At 42.7% G+C, this 26,358-nt stretch overlaps 1 protein-coding gene across 1 annotated transcript in view; it reads left to right on the forward strand.

The window, feature by feature from the left end:
• The first annotated feature begins 11,661 nt into the window (after positions 1 to 11,661).
• Positions 11,662 to 26,358, forward strand: part of QRFPR (pyroglutamylated RFamide peptide receptor) — a 31,617-nt gene continuing 16,920 nt past the window's right edge. Inside the window, exon 1 of the mRNA XM_037509500.2 lies at positions 11,662 to 12,001. Coding sequence (XP_037365397.1) covers positions 11,662 to 12,001 — 340 coding nt within the window. The remainder of the gene's footprint in view (positions 12,002 to 26,358) is intronic.

The raw sequence follows: 26,358 nt of genomic DNA on the forward strand, positions 1-26,358 counted from the left end.
CTCTGACCTTAAGTGGTGAAAGGGAAGAACTTTTAATTGCTCTACTTTACAGAACCCTCCTCTCAGGTCTGTCCCTTAGGTTAGTAAGTAGTGAGATGAACTAAAGATGAAAAAATAATAATAATCAATCCCAAACAGTAATGAGGTGCTAATTAATGATAGCTTTTTTTGTTTTTGACAGAAAATAATATTGAAAACATTCTAAGTTTGAATTATTAACCTTAAGACTTCCTATTTTCCTGGAAAATATCTAAATATCTTCTCAGATCATATGGAGAGAGGAACAGGAATATGTAACTATTGCTATACTTACTGTAAGAACTAAGCAAAACCAAGGCATTGAAGCTGCTTTAGCATGTTTTTATTAACTATTTAATTTAAAAAATCCTTAAACAATGTATACCAGTGAATCAGGAAAAAATAATGAACTTTTCACCAGTGTAGAAAACTGAATTAACATCCCAGCTATGCCCCATTGGGTTTTAATCTCAATAGAAATTAGTTGATCATAATTATTCAGGGAAAACGGGTTTTAACAGGTTTCATTTAAATATTGCGTCTTTGGATTCTCAAAGTATGCCAAAAAATTAATCAAAAATTTACCAAACCTGAGCCCCTTGCATGAGAAAACTCAAAGATTATGTAATCACTGCAATTACATTCTTTCACCGAGAAGAGAGCACTGTATTTAATTCCACAGCTCCAAGTTACACTGGGGATACAAGTAGAACTCTGATTAATTAATCATTTAGGAATGAAATTTATTCACCTAAAAAGTTTTTTTAATAATAGTTCTATTCAAAAATAATAATTTAAGCAAAGCAAAAACCATAGACCTGAGTAGTCAAATCCCTGCATAGATTCTAGAGGCCACTTCCAGCTGAACATTCACAAGTTTGAACCAGACTGTCAGAAGTTTTACATTTTATTTTCTACGTGTACATTTTCTTGACTTAAATATTTTTAAAAAACCTTTTTTAATTTCCTCTACTTTTCTATGGTAAAATAGGGAAGGTTCTGATAGCATTCACTCAAAGACTGACCTTTATTTCCCTTCTATACCTTTAGTTCTCATTCTATACAAAGTTGGACAATTCTAGGCAGTAGGGAGATATCTGGTGGCATAGTGAGGTTCAGTGACTCACATTTGAAATGACAGAAATCAATTCCCAGGAAATACAGGCAATAGAGGTGGACACTTCCTTTGGTTTTGAAATTTATAGCTTTCCTTCCCAACATAGTCCTGGTCTTCTCTCTTTCTACATTTTCTCCCAGTCTCTTTCCACCTCACTTCTCAGAGGAGAAGCAGTGTGGTGAGGTAAAGGGAGCCTTTGGGCCCACACAAACCTGGACTTGAATCTATATCTTTGCTGGGTTATGGGACTCGATTTTCTGTATTTACAACAATTTTCCACTTTAGACAAAGGCGTGTGTGTAAAGTCTCTGGCATGTTACGCAGGTTTCCCTCACTATCTGAAAGTAGGTCATTCCTATTTGCTATGATTTGATAGGTTATTTTTTGAGTCTGGGAACATTAACAATATTTTTCATATAAATTACAGACACTCAATGAATATTCCAGGGATGCAAGACATTAAACATATGCAAATTAATCAACATTATACATCACAATTAAAAAAGGAAGAATAAAGCTATACAATAAAAAGGACATTTAAAAAGTTTCAACACTCATTTATGAAAAAAAAAATTTGGGGCCTTCCCTGGTGGCACAGGCGGTTGAGCGCAGTGCTGTGAAAGCTGTCTGCAGCTTCTGCAGCGCCGGTTCCATCCCAGCCTGCCGGCAAGGGTCCCACATGGCAAGCAGACCTCTCCTGTCTCGCCCGCTGCTGCCCTCAGCAGTGTATTTCATCAGTCTGCCTGTTTTGCTCCCCACTCTGTCTCTGGTGAATCCTCTCACCCTCCCATGCATCTGGCCTGTACCCCGGTTCTTGTATAAATAAATAAATAAATCTTAAAAAAAATTGGCATAGGGATACATTAGTATAATGTAGGCCACACATGACAAACAACAGCCAGCATGATGTTCAGCAGTGAAAAACTGAAATATTTTCCTTCAAGATCAGGAAAAAGACAAGGATGCCCACTATCACCACTACTATTCAACATTAAATTCAAGTATCAGGAGTTATAGCCAGAACTATTAGTCAAGAAAAGGGTATAAAAGGCATCCAAATAGGAAAGGAAGAAGTGAAGTTGTCACTATTTGCAGATGATATTATTTTATACACTGAACACTCCATGAAAAAAAAACTATTTGAAATAATAAGCAGATACAGTAAAATTACAAGCCACAAAATCAATACACAATATACAATGCAATGATTAGTTGCATTTCTACACACAATGAATCATCAGAAAGAGAAGTTAAGAAAACAATCCTATATCCAATTGCACCAAAAAGAATAATATACCTAGAAATAAATTTAACCAAGTTTGTGAAAGACCTGTGCATTGACAATTATAAGACACTATTGAAAGAAATTGAATACAAAAGACTGGAAAGATAACACATCCTCATGGATTGGAAGGAATAACTTTGCTTAAAATGACTATTGCACATAGAGCAATATACAGATTTGATAAAATACCTACCAAAATCCCAATGGCATTTTCTGGAATGCTGAAATACTACAAAACCTCATGAACTTTATTTGGAACTACTTAAGTCATACATAGGAAAATGAATCCAGAGAAAAAGGCCTAAAAATGGTATCAGAATTCAAACTATACACAAAGTAATATTAATCAAAACAAAATAGGATTGGAACAAAAACAGACACATAAATCAATGGAAGAGATCTGAGGTAAAGCTCAACAACAACAAAAAATACCCAAAAACCTCAATTGAAAAATGGGCGGAGGATCTGAACAAACACTTCTCCAAGGAAGACATAGAGATAACAAACAAACACATGAAAAGATGCCCATTGTCACATTATTAGGGAAATACAAGTCAAAACAACAATGAGCTATCACCTCATATCTGTGACAATGTCATTATCCAAAATAAAGGAAACAAGTGGTGGAGGTTCCAAAGAGAAACAAACCCTTATACACCACTGTTAAGGATGAAAATTGGTGTAGCCACTATGGATATCAGTATGGAGAGCCCTCAAAAAATTAATAATATCATGTAATCCAAACTACCCCACATCTGGATATTTTCCCGAATATGTTATCAAAAGTGTTAACCCCAAAAGAGATATGTACCCCTATATTCACTGTGATATTTGTCACAAAATCCAAGAGTTGAAAATAATCTAAATGTCTACTAATAGTTGACTGGATAAAGAAAGTGGCATAAATATGTGATGGAATACTATTAAGCTATAAAAAAGATGACACATGAATGGACATAGTGATTATTATGCTTAGTGAACTTAAGTCAGGCTAAGAGAGAGAAGGAATATATTATTTTATTTATATGTAGCATAAACAATAAAAAATTAATAAAACAAACTCTTAGATTGTAATAAAATAGTGTTGGGGGGATGGGTGGATATATCAGTTAAATATAGTGAAGGATGGAAAATATACTTGGGATAGTAAACATAATGTAGTATATAGAGACGTTGATTTATAAGGATGTTTATCTTGCAGTTTCAGGCTGTGGTTGCGTTCGGGAACTATGGATTTACAGGAAGACTTTAAAAATGAAACACAATGTAATTTTATAAACCTATGTTAAAATTTTATAAACCTCCCTGAGGTTAAGCCTGTCCTGTGTACAGCAGAGTTCCCAATACAAATCAGAGAGGTCTTGTCAACCTTTGTCTATTGTTGCAAATATGGCCTATAAGCAAGATGCAATGAATTTCTTCAGAAAATGTCCTTCCAAAAGATTGCACAGATTTTCTAGCTACCTGTCTTGCTCACCAACCTCAGGATTTCTGTACCTGCATAACACCCCAAATTGTCTATTTTCAATTTTGTGACTGTGGCATCTCCGCAATCATCAGACTCCGCTGAGCTAATGGGTTATGCAAACATTCTAATCTCCCTTTGGCCAAAAGAACTATTTGTTGCTTAGACTCTGAATTGAAAACTGTTTTCCTATTTCAAGGCACTCTTGCATTTCCGGGGAAATGTAACATCAGTAACTGTTTTGGGAGAAGTGCCTCAGATGTAGCCTTGGGAGAGGATTTCTGTTTAAGACGGTAGTGTGTTGGCTGCACTATCACGGGAAAATCAGCAATTATATGTTACCCTCATCCCAAACCAACCCTCAGGAATAATAAAGGCTTCTGAGTAATACATCTTTCTGGGGAGAATGACTTGCCCCTTGTGACTCACTCAATAAGGCATCTGCTGAATTGATCCCTGGCTCCACCAATTTTGCAATTATATATTGCTTTGCAAGGTTTCTATGGTCATTCTCATTGTACAAAAAGCCATAAAATAAGTATTACAGGCTCATTGCTGTCACCTTCCAAATTTGGGTCCCAAAGCTGAATCTTTCCATTGAGTTTCTACATCTGTAGTTAATCAGTTGTCACTAGCGGCTCCATCAGACTCATTTAGATTGTATTATAAAAATGAATTCAATGAAACCATCACTTAAAAGCAAGGGAGTCATTATTTACATTAGTGATTCTACATAATCACATGTTTGGCACATGTAGGGAGCTTTCACACGATCTGACCCTGCATCCACACCAGTTCCTTAGCCATCAGGATCTCAAGGGGTGGATCAGGTTGTCTTACTATTACAGGGCAGGGAGAGGGGCAGCCCAAACCCCACAAACCTGCCTGCTCTAAATGGGTTCTGTCATTCGCCGCATCAACACAAAACATATGAGACTTTAATGGGAAGGAACTTTAATACAACTAGGAAACAATACAGGAAAGGCAGAGAATCTGGTTTCTAAATCAAGCACCCCATGTTACCCGTCCCTTCGTGGGTAAAAGTCCACCCAAGTAGGATTGGCCCAGAGCAAGGCCCCAAAGCCTGCCCCAAGTCTTAAGCATCTTCCAGTGGGGACCCACAGAAAAGGATCAGAAATAACCAGACAAGTCTGGAAGGAAAGGTGCAAAATCAAAATCAAGACAAAAACTGCCATGGTCACCTCCCCACGGGTCTCACCCACATCTGTGTCACCCAGTCCATGACCCAAAGGCAAGTGTAGTTTCTTCACATGTCTCTCGGCCCATGTGCCTCCTGCAGGTCTCCTTCTGGCTCCATCCTGCTTCCTTCCTTCCTCAGTCTGCTCTGCAGCTTCTTCTCTCCCTGCTCAGCTCCACCCTCCATTTGGGTGGGGCAGGGAACTTGGAACCTCCCCCTTTCCTGGGGACCACCCTGTTACACTACATCTTCAGGTTCCCTAGTGATTCCCCTGTGGCTGAGTTTGAGGACTATGGATTTACAGGAGGATTTTCAAAATGAAATTATTACTTAATAAGACATACCAGACTACAGAACACTGGTTATACTCTAGCTGCTGCCAGACACTGCTTGTAAGCATTTTATGACTATGAATTAATTTAATCCTCACTATGACCCTATGACATGATTATCTCCTAGTCACAATGGAAACTCAGGGACAGATGGAAATGAAGGACAGAAACTAAGCAACCTGCCCAAAGTCATAGTAAGTCATGCCCTGGCGTCCTTTTGACTCGTAACCTTTACATTATTCTGCCTCCTATTCAGTTTTTAATAGATTTGCTGCAGCAGGTACTCACAGGCACACCTCTTCATGCTTTACAGACAGAAATGCATTGAGGATAATACCAAATTCCCCCAATAAATGGAAAGCTTAGCAGTAACTGCTTTGTGAAATTCTACTTTTATTGCTCTACTCATAATAAACCTGATGCCCCAGGAAGCTCTCTGTTATGCTAATTGATTCCCAAACATTCCTGCTTACCTCCCTTCAGCTCTCTCAATACAATTTCATCCCAGAAATGAACTACTCAAGAGCTGGCAAGACCCAGGAGTAGTATGGAACTTCTGTGGCTACAAGCAGAGGGGGATTCTCCTGGCTGTATGCTCCCAGAAGAGGGACCTTGGACTGCCTCCTTCTCCTTAGAATCTATTTCCATTTAGCTTGGGATGACCTCAGGGATCCCTGATATGATGTCCCCAAGCTCTGCAGCTGAAGCCACATGATAGCAGCTGCTGCCAACAGAGCCTGTGGGTCCAGACCGCCTTCCCTGAGGGGTGAGAAGCTGTCAATGTGCTTAGTGCCTACTAAGTCCTCCGTCACAGTCTGAGTTTTAGTTGGCTTTTTGGCTTTTAAAAAACAAGTTTTTATTAAAACTTGACATCATAATATCATGACATGACATAGACATGTCATGACATCATAATATCATGACATCATACTATCACATAATTTGACATGACATGACATCATAATATCACATAATTTTCAGGTATGTGTCATTATAAATCAACATCTGCATCCACAACATTAAGTTCTGACTTATATCTGTAACCAAATCTTTCTTTATATCTTAGTTTTAAGGACTGTGTCTGTTCTTGTCTTCTTCACACTAACTCACACATTCCAGTCTCTGAGACAGGTCTGCACCTGAGATCATGGTTCTTTTTTATTCCTTTTTGCCAGTCTGGTGTCTGTAGACCAAGCCCCTGATTCCAGTCCCACGCCTGGACTGACAACTGTTCACCAGCAATTGCTGATGCCCATAGTGCCAGGCTTATTACTGGCCGTTTCAGAATCCATTTCCCATCTCTCAGGATATTTTCTGCTTTGCTATAGATGCTGGCACTTACTCTAGTAGCCTGCTCTGCTCCTGCATTTCTGGTGTGTTTCTGCAATTGGTCTTCTCTCACCTGACCAAGCTAGAATGACACGGGAACCTGAGGTGTGACAGTTTTCTTTCCAGTGGAGCTGAAGTTTATAATCAATTATTTATATGCATATGAATTTTGTTTTTATTAAGTTAATGCACTGATGTCTAGCTGACTTTCCTCCCCTGTCTCAGGGTGGCTATTCCTATATTAAAGGTACCAGGTCCTTTTTGGTAAAATATTTAAGGCCACATTCAAACAGAGCACCCCAGTAAGTAGGCATACCACGTCTCCTTAGAGCATCATCCTTCCATGCACTCCCTGTCCATCACTGTTTTCACCTTCACCAAACAGCTTCCACCCCAGTCACCCATCCCCTCAACCCCCACACTGCCCCTCAGATCCCTCATCCATCAATTCTAATACCCATCCTTCAGATTGCAGCTGCATTTTAGCCCCCACCCCCAAACCACTTTCTAACTAAATCAGAATTTCCGCAGGTGGGGCCTGAGCACTGGTGGTGTTGAGAGCTCTTGGGAAGATTCCATTGTACCCCTGAGACCTAGAGCCTCTGACTCAGGAAAGTATAGACGTCAGTTCTTTTACAGGAAGGCCAAGGCTCTGCCACCTGGACACACATCTACCTCACTGATCATTTTATTCCCAATATATAACAAGGCACGTGGCATATCTGGGGAACACTGTGTTTGATGAAAAATGGATGGATATCCTGAAGCAGGTTCGTGGCTTTCCCTGAGGCTGTAAGTTAGGATTCTTATCTGTTAAGCTCACCAGACTCAAATTGTGAAAATGTAAAATATTAAACTTACTGGTCTAGAAATTGTAAAATGAATACAATCCTGCTTGGTTCACATCCAGTTACCAACAATCAAAATTTTGAAATTCCTGACCACTATGCTTTTTAAAATTTAAAATGTGGGCCTCCCCTGTGGCACAGCGAGTTGAGTGCCACACTATGAAGCTGTCTGAAGCCTCTGCAGCGTTGGTTCGATCCCCAGCCAGGGAGATACCCACATGGCACAGCAGACCTCTCCTGTCTCGCCCACTGCTCCCCTCAGCAGTATCTTTGGTCCGTCTGCCTATTCTGCTCCCCACTCTGTCTCTGGTGAATTCTCTCACCCTCCCATGCCTCTGGCAGGTACCCCAGTTCTTGTATAAATAAATAAATCTTAAAAAGATAATTTCCCCTCTTTACATATTCATTGTGGGAAAATATAGAAAATGCTTATAATTAAAAGAAACTAAGACATATTTGTGTTTGCATCACCCAAAAGAACTGCTATGAACCCTTTATTATCTTTACATTCTTGATATAATAAATTGAATCATGCCTTATTCATTCAGCAATACAGTCTGAAATTTTAGTCTTGTCAATATATAATTTGTAGACAAGTCAGCTACACTAAATTGCAAACATTCCCTGAGAGGATCCTAAGACTTTTCTAACCTTGAGTTACAATGTTGCCCTTGGCTGCTGTCATGGTCAAATCCTTCATTAACATTTAGGTTTCAAAGAATGAACCTTAGAAAACTATGAAATATAGTTACTCTCTGGTGATGATTTATAGGAGCAAAAAAGGAATTTTAATGAAAATGGATGCTCTCCTCAGGGTTTTTCAGTCTGAAAGTCACAGCATTTTTTAAAGCAATACTTGCTTTTGGATTTTGACTGAAGAAAAATCACAGTAAGTCAACATATCACTGCTTTTTCTTTGGTACTGGCCTAAGCTTTTTGTTTTCTGCTTACAGCCGAATTGTAAACTTGACATCACGCTCTCTAGATTATAGTCAAGGAAACTGAGACAGGTTTAGAGACTCATCTTTCTTAGGCAATAAGTCACTGTTAATAAGTGACAGAGCAGAGATTCATGGATTTAAGTAGGGGATTCCCTGAGCCAGAGTTAACGACATTTGAAAAAATGTAGTGCTTGACTCTTTCCAACTGGACTGGAGCAACAGGCATCTCTTGGGACATTTGGCATAAATGCCATAGGATGGGAAGGGTTGGGGGGGGACAAGAGAAGCCGACTACAAGAAGCTAAAGCATGAGTGGGGACCCCCACAGACATCCCCATGAATGGCCACGATACATACACAGAGTTTGTGTACGGGAAGGCGACAAGAATTCTGAGCCTGATATTGGACACGGGGAGCCTCTCCCTGGCATCCAATGTTGCACATGCAGATGAGCATTGCTGATGCCCACAACGCATCCAGCAACGAGCTGGTCCACACCAGGAACCTGCAGACGAACTGCGTCGTGCTCAGTGACAGCACACCATGGGGACAGCAATAAGAGTCCCATAAAGTGCTGCCCCAGGCCTTAAGATGGGGGGCACACTGACTCCTGAGGGGAAGGAGACCTTAAACAATAAGCCATCAAAGAAAAATATGATGAAAGGAAAAGAAAACCAAAATGCACAGTCCTGTGGAGGGGCAGATGCCGCTGGGCAAGCTTCTTGCAGCTTTCGGGACCAGGCCAGCACTGACTAACAGGTAACTCGGTTCATTTTCCACAAGATTGTCCCTGCCTCCCTGCCTCAGATGCCAACTGCAAGTCTCAAGATTGTCACTTGTTCTTCTGACCTACCTGCTATACATCAGGGTTTCCATAACCTCCTCCTTGGAGAAACAACCGAAGTGCCTACTACTGTTGAATGGTTGGACAACCATGGTGCCTCCTGGGTAATAAAGGAACTTCAGTGACAGACCTAACGGCTTGGGTGGATCTAAATGGCATTATACTGAATGAAAAAAAAAATCAGTATCAAAATAGTATACAATTACCACCCCCCCAGCAGAGGATACGTTTCAAGATTCCCCAATGGGGGTCTGAAACCATGACTAGTATCCAGCTATATACTGTCTATACTGCTTTTCCCCATGCATACATGCCTATGGTAAACGGTAAAGTATAAATTAGGCAGACTAAGAGACTAGAAACAACTGAAACTAAAATAGAACAATTATATGAATATATTATAATAAAAGTTATGAGTGCAGTCTCAACCTCTCCTTCCTTCTCTACCCCTCCTCTCAGAATATCTTATTGTACCTATAATTTTCTAAACTCTGTTGACCAATGATAACTAAAATGGGAACTCAAAACTGCAAAAAAAGTGGTACGATGTGATGACATTCCCCCCCACACACACCACACACACACACACTCACACAGTATGTCTGTCAAATTCCTGCTTCTGGGGCCTCCCTGGTGGTGCAAGGGGTTAAGATGCAACCTATGAAGCTGTCTGCAGCCACTGCAGCACGAGTTCAATCCCCAGCTTGGGAGCTACCCACATGGCGCAGCAGACCTCTCCTGTCTCCTGTCTCACCCGCTGCTCCCCTCAGCAGTGCATTTCAGTCAATCTGCCTGTTCTGCTCCCTACTCTGTCTCTGGTGAATCCTCTTACCTCCCACACCTCTGGTCTGTGCCCCAGTTCTTGTATGCATAAATAAATAAATCTTAAAAAAAATTCCTGCTTCTGTATCGTACATAGTCCAGGAAGATGGATCACTGGGAAAAACTAGATGTCACATACACAGAAACTCTCTGTGCTATCTTTGCAATTTCTGGGTGCTATAAATTTTATTTACTAAGTGAAACTATTCTTTAACACAAATATTCATGTTTTATGGTTCAGGAACACAGATCAGTGCCAAACTCCCAGGGAAGTCAAGCTAAAGAAATCCTTTATGTTTCAAGATCAGTTTGCACCCTGAAGGATACCGACTGTCCTCACCTTCTCAATATCTCTCACGGAGCCATAACTTCTGCAGAAATCTGCACCTGCCTTCTTTCTTGGTTCAGTCACAGAAACTTAGAGGAAGCTGCCCTCTGGGGATGCAGTCAGTCTCCCACACCAAGAAATCCCAGAAGCTTGGCCAGAAGGTCACACAGCTGAGCTTTTGCCAAAGCACTGGTGCCCCTGGCAGTTACCTCCTTAAGGTGGGCTTCCTTCCACAATGTAACTATTTTTGAAAACACAGGGGAAATATTTAAAATAAATCCCATTTTTGGCCTCCCCTGGTGGCGCAGGCGGTTGAGCACAGCGCTGTGAAGCTATCCACAGCCTCTGCAGCGCCGGTTCGATCCCGGACAGCCAGGGAGCTACCCATATGGCGCAGCAGACCTCTCCTGTCTCGCCCGCTGCTCCCCTCAGCAGTGTATTCCGGTCAGTCTGCCTGTTCTGCTCCCCACTCTGTCTCTGGTGCGTCCTCTAACCCTCCCGCACGCATCTGGCCTGTACCCCGGTTCTTGAATAAATAAATCTTAAAAAAATTAATAATAAAATAAATCCCATTCTGCACTGGCTAGTTGTGGCCAACACTTCCTAAGAGGAGAAACCGTGAGCCTGAAAAATCTCAGCACTGTTTCGCACACAAGCGTGACCTAGTGCCAGAGAAAGTCTCCGGACGCAGAGAGAGGCAGCCAGAGAGGGATTCCTGCCTCGCTCGCCCTGAGGTGCGCAAGGGGCGTCAGCGCCGCCGCTGGGAGGTGAGCCGCGCGCGCGCCCCACCTCCCGGCTCCGGGAGCAGGCGGGTGCGGGTACCCCGCGGTCAGAAGACTGGGGAGCGCCCGCGACTGCCGCAGCACTTCGCCTTAGAGACAATCGCGAGAACTTTCTTTGAAGCGCGGACATTTGGGGATGGAGTCTCCCTGGCTTTGGCTTCCCTCCCCTTGAGTGAGGATTTGATCCCCGCGCGGTTTCAGCCTCCCGAACCTTCCGGGGTGCAGTCACCAGCCCTGGGGCGCACCTAGGTCGGGAGCAGCCGCCGGCCGGTCCCCTCGCAGCCGCGCCCCGGTGGTGAGCCGGGCACGGTGCCGGGCCAGGCGGGCGCAGGCGGTGCCCGGAGCGCGCGGCATGCAGTCGCTCAACATAACGCCGGAGCGGTTCTCCCGGCTGCTGCAGGACCACAACCTCACGCGGGAGCAGTTCATCGCTCTGTACCGCCTGCGGCCGCTGGTCTACACCCCGGAGCTGCCAGGGCGCGCCAAGCTGGCCTTCGTGCTCACCGGCATGCTCATCTTCCTCCTGGCGCTCTTTGGCAACGCGCTGGTGGTCTACGTGGTGACCCGCAGCAAGGCCATGCGCACCGTCACCAACATCTTCATCTGCTCGCTGGCGCTCAGCGACCTGCTCATCGCCTTTTTCTGCATCCCTGTCACTATGCTCCAGTACGTCTCCGACCACTGGCTGGGGGGTGAGTCCGTGCGCCCTCCTGCTGCCCCAAGCCCCGGGCTTCCAGGGTCCCGTGCGCGCTCTCTGCTCACGCCCTTATATTTCTCCCACCACCAAATGCATATATTGCCCTTTCTAAAAACTTCCTCACCGCACACACTTGGAAATAAGTTTGGGGTTTTTTGCGCCTTTAGGTTACGTCCAGCGTTTTTTTCCCCTTGTTGCTTAGAGTCACAGCTTAGGGAAATGCTTAGGAAAGGTCCAGAGCGTAAGGTGGGGCGTCTCAAGGTTTTCCAGGCACTTCAGCTCCCTTTTTCATAATACCAGGATTCCCCCTATTTTTGAAATGTAAGATAAAAATGTTTCAATGGATAACCTCACCAGCCCCACGCCTCCAGGCTCTCCCCAGCTGTCTCTGCAACTTCCAGATGAGGGTCTGTATCCCGGCACACATAAGGCTTCAAACTCTTCAGCAACAAATATAACACATTCATAGAGGGGAAAAATATCTTTCTCTGGTCCCTTTTTAAAAACTGGACTGACAGAGTCATGGAGGAGAGGGACATAGAGAACACAGGTCCTCCTGACAGACAGTGGATTAGAGAATTTCTTTTCCTCTTATAGAAACTAGTAGATGTGGCAGCCAAGCCAGCTGGAGACACTGAGGTGGAGGCAGTGTGGGAGGCTGGGAAAGAGACACTGCGCTTCCCCAAAGGAGCCTGGTTTTTCCAAAACAGCAAAGAATTCCTTGTAATCTAGGTGGACTAGTGCCATGTATTTTCCCCAGCCCTTCTGGTGTCCCTTGGGGAGGAGGCACTGCTTGTACCCCCATTTTGCTGGGTGGGTATTTTTTTGTGACCACATCAATATTCTTGGAAAGCAGTTGGAAATACAGAGAGAAGGAGAGAAATGGATCGTCAAGCTCTGCCATGGTCACTTCTTTGTATTCCTTTTAATCTCATGGAGAATGTCTCTTCCATCTCACCATTTCTGACTTGAGATCTTCAGAATATTTCCCTGGCATTGCTTTGCTCCATGAATGTGCAGACTTTATTGTTAATGGTTCAAAATGTTAACAGCATAGATTCCCATTTCACCTATAACATAAATATTTCCAAAATGCATTAAACATTTGAGTACACAGCACTGACTTGGAAAGTGACACATAAAGAAAAAAGTTGCAGGAAGTTCTACACATTATAGATTTTCTTATCATTCTGATAAATAATTGTAACTAAAATAACTGATATTATAGAGTTGCCAGGTGCTACTAACTCCATAAAATTAATCATAAAACTTTTGATCAACATATATAACCTTTTATTTTGAGAGAAAGTCAGGAATTTTCCATTCCAAATGCTTGTGAAGGCTTGTGCATGTTTGTATTGTGTAACTGGATCTCCATTTGTAAAGTGACCATAGTGAAGCAAAGTGGGATCTTATACTGGGAATCAAAGACCTGGGTTACTACTTTGGTTCTAAAACATCTTAATTTAAGGACCTCAGTTTTTTTAAAAAAAATAGTAACAGTGATTATAGAAGGTTGGGGTGCAATGAGGTAGATCTGTCCTTGGAGAATGAAGCCCTGGGAAGCTTAGAAGTGACATTCCCCTGAGAATGTAGGTAGGCATTGCAAAAATTTTTCCCAAATTTTGTTTTTTTTCCCTAATTCAATAAAAACATTCCATTTAGCTTCTAACTGCTGAAAAAAGGGTGATAATTACTTATATATTTTATAGGTTTAATGTGAGGATACAGAGTGTTCATAAAAGAGCTCTGAAAAAAATTGACCATGAAAATGTATTATTCTACTAAGGAATGTTTAGAGGGAGGTGGTCTATGTTTATCTGGAACCGGATTTGTAGAGATAAATATTCTTATGTAAATCGAGAAAGCAATAGCCAAAATTGCAGTTCCATGAAGAGAGTCAGCAAGAGGTACTAGAGATAGAGACAAACAGAGATCCCTGTACTTCAAGGATCAGATAAATAATTGCAAAACTCCCCTGGCAAATTAGCAAAAGAGAGTTCAATGGGATTCAATCTAACAGCTGAAAATTAATTCACAGTTTATTATTTCATGAAGCTCTCGTGGCCTTTCTTTAAGACAAACAGAGCATTTTACCTTGGGAACCCAAAAATAAATATAGCTCATGTATGACTTTGTGGGTCTTAGAGAATAGGAAATATTCCCCAAATGAGCAATATTGGGTTTTGCAAGAAGATCCACTCTGCTGTGGGGCATGGAAGGGTCAGGAACACTTTACCAAGACAGAGCTGTTGGAGTTGGATCTTGAAAAACAATTTGGACTGCTTCCAGAAGAGAACGGAAGATGGTGTGTGTTTTAGAACCAGGAATCAACCCTAAGTTTGGAAAAAAGAAAGAAGGTGAAATAGTTCAAAAAAACATACGTGAAGCATTTCAATAATATACCATTTATATGTAAAAACTGTTAGGAAATGAAACTTGTAAAGTAGGTTAGTGTACCTGGAGAGAATTTATATTAAAATTTATGCAGACTCTAGAATATAAATACCCCTCAGATTCCTTCAGGGTAAGGCAGGAAATGAAAACAAGGCAGGGAGGAGCACCAGTAGGCCTCAGTGGCAGGAGGAAGACTTGGTGCCTCTCCTGCTGGGGGCAGGTTGCCTGCAGGCAGGGCTGGGTGCTGGTGGTATTGTCAGATCTGTTCTTGTGGTCATTGTCATTGCAGTTGTTACAGAAAGTTGGGAACACACGAATGTTTAGGATGACATTTCATTTAAAATTTATAAATAGGCAATGAGGTGAAGGAAATGTCTCTGTGGGTTTGGCACAAATCATTCCTGGGCGTCCAGTCTGTGACTTCTCTACAAAGCCTGTGTCAAACACTGTCACAGTGGTAGGGCTGCAACGACTGGGTTTCTCCTTTTAACACTCAGCTCCCCCTGAGGAAGACCACCACTAAGGAGTCGGAGCTCTCTGTCAGACTAGATTCCAGGTGATTCATTTACACATGAAATGCTGAAAGGCACCACTTCAAATAAAGGCTCCAGACCTGGCTGCACAGAGGATCTCCTGAGGAGCATTGACAAAGGCTCCCTGCCAGCCTTGTCCACAACAGTTACAGGGAACTGTCTGGAGTTGTGATGACCAGCGGGGGGTGCTGACCAATGGCACCCACTGTGCACATGGCTACCCAGGTCCTCATTCAGGGACATATTGGCTTGAAATTGGTCATGGTGAGAATATTTACACTGTGGAAATCAGCAGCTATAACTTGGGTCTTTTTTAAAGAGCCAAAAAAAAAAAAAAAAAAAACAACCAAACAAACATAAAAAACAACAAAACAAAAAACAAACCTATTGTTTTCCGGCCTAGCACAGAGCATTGACATTGAGTTTCCTCTTGAACCGTGATGCACCATGAATGACAGGTGAGACAAAGTGTATTCAGGGACGTTCAGTTTAGTTTCACCATTACACTCTAGTCTGAAGGAGCCACTATCAGCATCAAGGGTTGTCAAGACCTGAGCATAGAGACCAGCTCAGGCTCCATCCCTTCTGCGGACCTCACATCACCAACCTGAGATGATCTGTTACAGGGCAGCATGAGGGGCACCCCAGGACCCCCAAACCTGCCTGCTCTAATTTGATCCTAACATCTGTCATATAAAGACAAAACTTATACTCTAGTATATAAGACATTCAATGGAAAGGACCTTTAATACGATTAGTGTGCTATAGAGAGGAGAGAAGAGAAAGGACAGAATAGTTTCCACACAAAACATCCAAAGTTACCCATCCCTTGTGAGTAAATGCCCAGCCAAACAGGGTTGGCCCAAAGCAGGACCACTGAGGCCCCAAAGTTTGGGGCGGTACAAGGCACCTTCCGGGGGGCACCCATAGGAAATGGGCAGAAGGGGCCAGGCAAGTCTGGGATGGAAGGAGCAAAATCAAAATCAAAATAAAGGCTGCCATCAACTTCCCCACAGTCTCACCCACATCCATTTCAAGTGTCTCCTTCCATGTCCCTCAAGTCCCCAGCACAAGTCCAAGGCTGAGCAGCAAGCGCAGCTCCTTCACATGTCTCTCTGCTCCATGTGCCTCCTCCAGGTCTTCTCGATCTCCTTCCTCTGTTCTCCGAGTCTTGACACCAGCTTCTCCTCCCTGCTCAGTTCCACCCTTCCTTGGGTGGGGCAGGGAGACTGGAACCTCCCCTTTCCCTGAGGACCCCCCTGTTACACCTCTACCTTCACCCACCAGCTGACTCACTCCCACATGACTGCCAGAATTTCTTTGCAATATGGAGCTAGCAGGAGGGGGTTCTCTTTCCTCGAGTTTCAAAAATGGCATTTGCTTATGACTTTGCTTTTATTACTAACACAAAGATGGGTTGTATTACCACAGCAGTTACAAGCCCTGCCTGGGTTCTGTCTGCAGTCTGCTCTCACCCGCTTGGCCATCCTTCAGCAGTGAACTGGCCCATTGAACTTTTGAGGCCATGGAATTGACCAGTCATTATAGCTGCAGCCTGTTTTTCTCATTTTGCCTTTCTTCCTTCTCCTTTTTTAAAAAAAATCTCTTCCTCTGAGCCTCCCCTGGTGGCACAGGCGGTTGAACGCTGCACTGCGAAGCTGTCCTTAGCCTCTGCAGTGCAGGTTCAATCCCGGCCTGCTGGCGAGGGTCCCACATAGCGGGACAGACCTCTCCTGTCTTGCCCGCTGCTCCCCTCAGCAGTGTATTTCATCAGTCTGCCTGTTCTGTTCCCCGCTCTGTCTCGGGTGAATCTTCTCACCCTCCTGCGCATCTGGCCTGTACTCTGGTTCTTGTATAAAAATAAGTAAATCTTTTAAAAAAATAATAAAATAAAATCTCTTCCTCTAAACATATATAATGTTCCTCCAAATTCACTGGCTGAACACACCCTGGTTTTTTTTCCAGCTAAAGTCTTGCTTTAGCTGGTATAGTCTTGCTTCCGACAATGCTCCCAAACACTCTGCCTTCCTCCCTATGTCTCCATAAATGTCTCTTTTCCTTCTTTCTGTTTCTCTCTGTCTCCTTCTTTACGGTCAGCTATTTCATGATTTTTTCACTTCCTCTTATTATTTGATGGTGTGTCTCCAGAAGCTTCGTACGCCGACTGTTTTCTTTCATCATTTATTTTGGCATAAAGGCTACAGACAGTACTCTCATCTCTCTACTGAGGTTCCTAAAATTAGTATCTCATCATTATCGGAAGGCACCATCTCTCACCTGATCTGAAGATGAGACATTTACACAGGGATTCTGATCAGCATGCCACAAACATTCCCTCACCCCATCTCAAAAAAAGAAAGAAGCTGCATCCTTGTAGAACAGCCAGGTATCACTTAGAGCAAGAAGGGGAGGAAAATATTCAAAAAAAAGATAGAGAATGCAGGGGATTTTGTTGATGTCAGGGTTCCTGAGGCGCATGCAATGCAAGTGTTGGGGGGTGGGGGTCTGAGTCATATTGGGGGACTGTTTGGGGTCTGGATTGGGCCCAGGCATGGGGGATGTTCTAGCAGAATGGGACTGACACTGACTGAGGTAAATGGGGGGATTTATTCTGAAGACTTCCTGGGAAAAGGAGGGAAATTTGTTCTAATTCTAGCATTCATCGGGGGTGTTGGATGAGGAGTGGAGTGATGGCCTTGCTAATAGCCCAGAGGGAGAGGATGGTGTCCCCTGGTACACATAGAACTCTGTGACTCTCCCTGCAGTCCTGCTGTGGGCAGTGAAATGAATTTTCTAATGGTGCCTGGCAAATTGACTAAAAGTAATTCCAAAAAAAGAACTCCAGAAATACCCTAAGTAATGACAGCATCATTGGGAGAAGTGCACATATCACATGTTGACTGATTAAAGTCTCAGTGGTAGTTAGACAGAGTTTACTCGATAATCAAAGTGAAGATTCAAGCCCAGGAAATTGCCTGAAAGGTTTTTCTCTGCAAAAATTGTTCCAGCCGTCACAAGTTTTTACAGACAGGGATAGTGAGTCGTAGGTGTCAAAAGGTTTAATTATCATTCATAAGGGGGCTTCTGGTTTTTTACCTATAGGCTTATATCTTCCAGTTTCTTAAGTGATCTTGACCTAAAGAAATGTTGATACTACACATGCTCAGAGACAGGACAAATGCTAGGGTTAAAGCACTTGTCTGATTTCCACAGGATGGATTGTGCAGATGTGTGTGTTGGGTCCTCATTGTTCAAAGCTTCTTGACCTGGCTCCTTGGTCTTTGGGGCAGGGTGGGTGGTGGTGGTGGAAAGGCTGCTGTAAGGCAGGCAGCGGACTCCCACATGGTCTTACAGCCTATGCAGGTGGATTTGCTCTCTTACCTGTTAGGCCGGGGAAGAGGTACCCAGAACATTCATAATATGTTCACACACTTATATTTACCACATTGGAAGACTGATTGCTTAGGTAAGAAAATGTAACAAAATGGTCTGGCTGGTGGCACAAGGGGTTAAGTGTCAGCACTATGAAGCTATCAGCAGCTACTGCTGCATGAATTCAATCCTTCAATCCCCCGCCAGGGAGCTGACCCACCTGGTCCAGCAGACCTCTCCTGTCTCCTCCACTGCTCCCCTCAGCAGTGCATTTCAGTCAATCTCCCTGTTCTGCTCCCACTCTGTCTCTGGTGAATCCTCTCACCCTCCGCGCCTCTGGCCTGTACCCTAGCCCTTGTATGCATAAACAAATGAAATAAATCTTAAAAAAAAAGAAAACGTAACAATTTTCTCAGCAGCTGATTCATCTCAAGAATGGGTCTCAATATTGGTAACATAAAGAAATCATCTGTGGGGTATTTTGAATGATGCTTTCTTTGTTTCTATATGCTAAGATACTAATTTGATTGATCTGAGTATAATACCCTGGTATTGGATTTTCAAAAGTTACTCATAGAAAAGATTATTTTCAGCCAAGCTAGAGATTCTCTGATGTTATATGAATGTTGACAGCACCAAGACTTGGGCTCTTACAGAGGCCAAGAGAATTAATAGATGTGGAAAGCTTAAATAGCACAGTTCCCATCATCTGTACCAGTAGAATACAGTTACATTTAAGAGATAGCAACTGGAGTCAGAATGCCTAAAAAATGCAGGATATATATAAAATGAGGCTCCACATGGAGCTTAGACAGAATTCTTTCATTGTGTAAAGCCAATTACATCTTTATTAAAGGCCATAAGGATGCAGTCTATTTTGGGGCTTTTCAAGATGGATTTGGAAAGAAGTAAAAAAATAACAAATGTTGGGATATGACAGATAAGTGGAATGGAATACTCACACACAATGGCATACTACTCCACTACATATTATAAAAAGGGTGAAATCTTGTCGTTTGCAGCAACATGGATGGAGCTGGAGGGGACTGTGCTAAGCAGTGGAAGTCAAGAGAAATACAAATGATTTCACTTGTGGAGAACATAAGCAAGCAAATCAAAGGCCTGGACAAAATGGAACCATCCAAAGCCTAAAAATCTCACTGCAGAAATGAGTCTACCAGAGGGGCAGGAAAGTGAGATCAAAGGGTGGAAGGGTGGGCCTCCCTGGTGGTGCAGGCGGTTGAGCCCCACACTGTGAAGCTGTCCGCAGCCTGTGCAGCGCAGGTTCGATGCAGGCCGGCCAGCAAGACTCCCACATGGCACGGCAGACCTCTCCTGTCACACCCGCTGCTGCCCTCAGCAGTGTATTTCGTCAGTCTGCCTGTTCTGTTACCCACTCTGTCTCCGGTGAATCCGCTCACCCTCCTGCACATCTGGCCTGTACCCTGGTTCTTGTATAAATAAATAAATCTTAAAAAAAAAAAAGGGTGGAGGGGCCCAGCAGATTATGGTAGAGGATTGTGGCTGATTGGGTGGTGGTTGGTGACATGCATCTGAAGAGGTGTGAACCTATACCCTAAATCATAGTGTTGTAAATCAATGTTACCTCAATTTCAAAATGATACAATTAAACAAGAGATAAAAATGTTGAGATATAAATAAGATATGCAAAGAAACAGTGACTTATTCTCTCTGGAGACTCGAACTATACCACATACCAGCACACCACAATGACATTTTCAGCCCTAGTTGTTGGTGTGGGTAGCTGACAAGAAGCAAGGCTCCCGAGCTTTTTTGGAACAGCTTCCTTTTCCTCCTTAACAGATAAAGTTTTGGATAAGATTTCTTATGAAAATATATACTGCTTGAAAAGCTGAGGTGTTTAAAGACTTCAAGCTGATACACAGGGAAGTATCAGGATTATTAAAGGAAGTAGTTCTTTTTTTAAGATTTATTTATTTACACAAGAACCGGGGTACAGGCCAGATGTACAGGAGGGTGAGAGGATTCACCAGAGACAGAGTGGGGAACAGAACAGGCAGACTGACGAAATACACTGCTGAGGGGAGCAGCGGGCGAGACAGGAGAGGTCTGCCGCACCCGGCAGGATTCTAGCCGGCCAGCCTGGATAGAACCCACGCTGCAGAGGCTGCGGACAGCTTCACAGTACTGCGCTCAACCCGCTGCGCCACCAAGAAGGCCCCTAAAGGAAGTTGTTTAAATTGTATATTTGATGACAATGAAATAGGACAAACCTGGGGACAAGAGCTGACCTAGCTGGTGAGCCCTCACCTGTGTTCTTAGGGACACAGGACACAATCCAAAAACAGACACACAGGGAGAAACAGTAGCAGGATGAATTTATACAGGGAGTGAGAGGAGGCAGAGCTGAGAGAGGGAATTTACAGAAGGCCCCTGTCTTACCTCGCATAGTGTCCACTGAGCAGACACTGAGGTGGAAGCTGAGGCTGCACGTGGCAAGTTGGTGGCTTCTCCACAGACACCCCCTGACACAGCTCTGTCACATTTCCCTACCAGCCCCTGCTCAGGGGGTGGAGTGAGGAAAGCTCCACCTTTTCTCATCCAGGGGATGTGAGTGCCACTCAGTGACCTGGAGGTTGCTCCTCAGTGTTGCTCTGATAAAAAATTTCAAGTCTTTGGATGAGTTGAAAGCACGTTCTTTGGGTCTGTTTTATCTATTTATTTTGACTAGTGCTTAGAAAATATCACTCACACTTATGATAATAATTTTTCCTTTTCTGTGATTTTTCAGAAACGTTAGCATTCCCACAGGAATTTAAAAATGTGAAATTGCTGTAAAATTAAGAGTATTGTGGAGCTTTGTGAAAGCTGTTTAACAGGAATGGTTTAAACTCTTGATGAATAGCAATCTTGTTAATGTAGAGACGTATGAGAAATTACAGAAACAAATCCAAGGGAGAACAACAGCCACAGTGATGTGAAAGGAAGACAGAATACTATGCCGTGAGGCCAGCCACTGAGTGTTCTTTCCCAGAATCAATTATCTACACGCTCTGAGAAATCGATAAAATTGCTAAATTTTCTGAGGAGGTAGGAGGGTGGTAATGGTATTACCTCTACTTAGGACAACAGCATTTTATAGTTAAATTTAAAATAGGGAAAGATTTAGCAATGAGAAAGTTAAAATTTTTTATTGTGCACTTTGAAGGCACATAAAAACCCTACTTTTATATAGTTATTTGATGTTTTTAGAATATAGCTCCATTTATAGTTATTTGAACAGTGCTGCTTTATTAAGATTCTTGCTTGCAAGGAGAAAGCACAACTTAAGCTAGCTTAAGAAAAAGAGGGATATTCTGTCTTCTGGAACTGAAAGGCTCGGAACTAGGGCTGAATTCAGGCATGCCTGGATCAAGGTGATCCAACCATGACTTCAGAGCTTTGTTATTCTCCCTCTCTGTGTTCAGTTTCATTTATTTCTATACTAGACTTTATTTCTTGGTTGTCCTGTGTCAGGTAGTGAGAAAGATTGACCCCGTGGCACAGGCACACATTTTCTTTAAAACTTAAGTGTCTATCCATAGATGAGTGGCTAGATAAATGTGGTATACATATACAATGGAACACTACTTGGCCATGAAAAGGAATGAAGTTCTGATACTAAGCATTATGCTAAATGAAATAAGCAGGCATGTTTTATATGACAGATTTTTACATGATTATGCTTACATAAACTATTTAAAATAGGCAGATTCATAGAGACTAAATGATTAGACAATTACCAGGGACTAAAGGGTAAAGTGAATGAGGGGTAATTGCTTAAAGAGCTAGGTTTCTTTTTTTAAAAAAGAAACAGATTTATGGACCTCCCTGGTGGCACAAAGGGATAAACACCGCACAATGAAGCAATCCGCAGCCTCTGCAGCACGAGTTTGATCCCCCAGCCAGGCAGGAAGCAACCCACATGGTGAGGCAGACCTCTCCTGTCTCTCCCGCTGCTCCCCTCAGAGTGTATTTCAGTCAGTCTGCCTGTTCTGCTCCCCACTCTGTCTCTGGTGGATCCTTTCACCCCCCGCATTTCTGGTCTGTACCTCAGCTCTTATATGCATAAACAAATAAGTCTTTACAAAAAACAGATTTATTTATTTATTCATACAAGAGCTGGGGTACAGGCCAGAGATGCAGGGGGTGAGAGGACTCACCAGAGACAGAGTGTGGAGCAGAACAGGCAGACTGACTGAAATACACTGCTGAAGGGAGCAGCGGGAGAGACAGGAGAGGTTTGCTGCACCATGTGGGTAGCTCCCTGGCCGGCCAGAGATCAAACTGCAGAGGCTGTGGATTGCTTCATAGTGCAGTGCTTAACCCCTTGCACCACTAGGAAGGCCCACAAAAGAGCTAGATTTCTGTGTGATGCAAATGTTCAGAATAGATAGTGGTGATGTCTTCACAACACTAGATATAATTTATGCCACTAAATTATATACTTGAAAATTACAACTTTTATGTTTCTATATATATTATATATTTGTGTATGTGTTTGGGGGGGTGGGTGTGTGTATTCGCTCATGTTATTGCCCATGGTCTTCCTGTGGGACCAGGGACACAGGGACATGACACCATATAGGACGCCTTCTGTCATCTGTGTAGGTAATAAAACTCATTGGCTCCTCGCTGACTGAAACCCTGTGACAAGTGAACTCGACACTGCACCACAGTGGTGCTCGGGAATGCTACTGCTTAGCAGGAGTTCTGCAGGAAGGAGTGGGGGGCGGAGCAGCATATTTCATAGAGTCACCCACACAGTCTGTTGGACATAGTTCCTCCAAGGAGGCTGCAAGCTCTGTGACATGTTCTCGCCTTGATTTCTCTGACATCCTCCCACAGGGCCAACACTCTGGAGCTAGGTTTTTCAGGATCAAGCTGAACCATGATTCAGAATGACTTCTCAATGCCTGCCTCCCTGGCCTGGGATGGGTGCTGGCATCTCTCTCCTCTCCCACCAGGCTGACATATCCCTTCACAGATCAACCATGTGTTGCTCTTCCCTCTGCACTGCACAGTGACTGCCCTCTAAATGCTCAGCCATGACTGAAAGGCTGGTGGATGGGGCCTAGAAACTTCATCTCAGCAGTTCTCTTTTGGTCTGTGTCACTGAAAATATTTAACAGAAGCTCAATCTCTTGTTTTCTTTCCTATCTTAAAATTAAGGTTTGCTAAGATTAGTTCTGAGGTACCCAAGTAAATGTTTATTGTTTTTAGCTAGCTATGCAAAACTATATTTGTTCTTTCTGTGGCTGAGTTTCTAAGAAAGACATCACCTGGTGTATCAGAAAACTGCAAATTATTAAGGACAAATGGAAATCTCCTTGAAAGATAATATGTTCTCGCATTCTGGGAGAAATAGAAGCAATAGAGAGACAGCTTGATGTAGTAAAAATGAACATGTACTTTAGAGTCAGTCAGTTTTGGGTTCTATCAATAATTTCTGTCTGTCATCTAAGAGTTACTGTATTAAGTAACAGTTATATTTCCTAGCATTATATCTGCCCCTATGGGGAAAGCAAGCAGAGGTTATAAAAAATGGACCATGATTCTCCCCAGTGGTCAGCAGAAAAGCCAATAAAGATGCAAGTTACACATCATGCTGTATTTCAACAAAAATGCTAACATAATGCCGTTCTTCTATTTTTCCATTGGATTATAATATGAAGCATATAAGAGATACATATTCTTACTTATAAAGCATTTAACCTATAAAACTGGAAAGTTTCTTGTAAAATATGTGTGAAAAATTTACAAAGCTTTTTCCTTGTCAAAATGAATTAACTGCCAATGTTATAGGCTGGCAAACAAGGTGTCCGATGCTGGGATAAATATTTAATTGTGCTTTGTTACCGATTCCTTGTCTGTGAGTTTGGAAAAACCTAGTCCACCTTTCAAGCTGCTGTGAGGATGGGTGAGATCATGAGTAACAGGCCTGGCATGATGAAGGCGCCAGGAAAGGGAAGCTGATGTGGGATCACAGGGCAAAGTGTTACTATTGAAAATGTTAACTACATTCATGTGTAGAATAAATTGTATAGCTAATAAGGGTGACAGAGTTTTTAAAAACTGTGATAGCAATATTAATAATATCTCAAATATACACAGTATGCATTTATACAGAAGAGTATAAATAGTTCTGTCCATTTATGGCTTGCTTTTGTCCAGGAAATCTTGAATAATTACCAGGAAAATATTTGCCAGTTTAGTTTTGATGGCTAATTGGTATGCGGCATGGTTGTAAATTTTTGGATTACAGTTTAAATTCTGTAGCCATCAGTGTGAAGAGTAATGAATGTATCATCAAACCTATCAGGAAAAAAAATTTTTTTGAAAAATAGAAGAGCAAGTACATCACGTCCTCAGATTCAAAGAATGGGAAACAGATCGTGCCATTTGATGAGAGAATTGGAAAGCAGTTGGAAGGGGGAGGCATCTTGCTGACAGTGAGGGGAGAAATTTGTAGCCCCATTAAACAAAAACTATTGCATTTAATAAAAAGCCCAAGCTCTTGGATTAGGAAGTGCTGGGGCCAGCATTTGAGCCCGGGAAATCCACATCAGGGCTGGGATTTTTCACCACAGTGGTTGTTCTGGAAAAGGTGCAACTTCTTTTTCTTCAATGCATGGTGCTTTATCACGGGCTTCTGCACCAACTGCTGCCTGCAGGGTCAACCTCAAGGTGTCAGCCACAACTTGAGGACCTGGGGACAAATCTCTGAAATGAGAAAGTTGCCATGGCCTTTTCTTCAGAAGACTTCATGAAAATAGACTCTTGCAAATTGACTGTCAGTGGCACTGCCCATCATTCCACTACCACTTGGACCCCTAATTCTGTACAGATTCAGAGAAACCCAGACCACTGAGGTATAGAAGTACCTGTCAACATGTTCCTCAGATTAAATGACACACCTGGCTTTTCAAACTTCCCTTTACTGCAATAACCACAAACAATGAAGAGAACGAATTTTATTGCATGTTCCAGTAGGTTCTGAGGAAGAAACAATGGTAATGCATTTTAAAAGAACAGCCTATTGAATGGGAGGCAATATTTGCACATTATTATACATCTTAAAAGGAACTGAAGGCGCAAGGGGTTAAGACACAACGTATGAAGCTGTCCACAGCCATTGCAGCACGAGTTCGATCCCTGGCCAGGGAGCTACCCACATGATGAGGAAGACTTCTCCTGTCTCGCCCGCTGCTCCCCTCAGCAGTGTATTTCAGTCAATCTGCCTGTTCTGCTCCCCCCTCTGCCTCTGGTGAATCCTCTCACCCCCCCATCTCTGGCCTGTACCCCAGCTCTTGTATGCATAAATAAACAAATCTTTAAAAAAAAAAGGGGGGGGACTGAGTACAAGATCTACAAAGAATTCATATGATGCAACAAAAAGAAAACAAACAATCCAATTAAACACTGGGCAGGAGGTCTGAATATATGCTTTTCCAAAGAAGACATACAGATGGCTGACAGACACATGAAAAATGCTAATCATCAGTCATTATAGGGGAAATGTGAGTCGCACCTATGAAAATGGCCCTTATCAAAAAGGCCAGAAAGAACATGTGTTTGAGAGGATGTGGAGAAACAGGAACCCTCATATACTGTTGCTGGCAAAGCAAACTGGTCCAACCTCTGTGGAAAACAGTATGGAGGTGTCTCAAAATATTAGAATTAAATCTACCATATGATCCAGCCACCCCACTCCTAGGCATCAACCCAAAGAAAACAAAACTATTCATTTGAAGGGATAGATGCATTCCTATGTTCATTATAGCACTATTTACAATAGCTAAGTTATGGAAACAGCAGAAGAACTGATGAATAGATTAGGAAAATATGGTATATAAACACAGCGGAAGAGTACTCAGTCATTAAAAAAAAAAAAAAAAGATGAAATTTTACCATTTGGGACAACATGGATGGAACTGGAGGAGATTATGCCAAGCAACACGTCAGGAGAAAGACAAATGCTGGATGATTTCTCATATATGGGACATAGGAAAACAAGACAAAGGAACTA

This window comes from Talpa occidentalis, unplaced genomic scaffold, assembly GCF_014898055.3.
Source record: "Talpa occidentalis isolate TD23 unplaced genomic scaffold, MPIMG_talOcc4v2.1 talOcc4.13, whole genome shotgun sequence".
In the NCBI taxonomy this organism is placed as follows: Eukaryota; Metazoa; Chordata; class Mammalia; order Eulipotyphla; family Talpidae; genus Talpa; species Talpa occidentalis.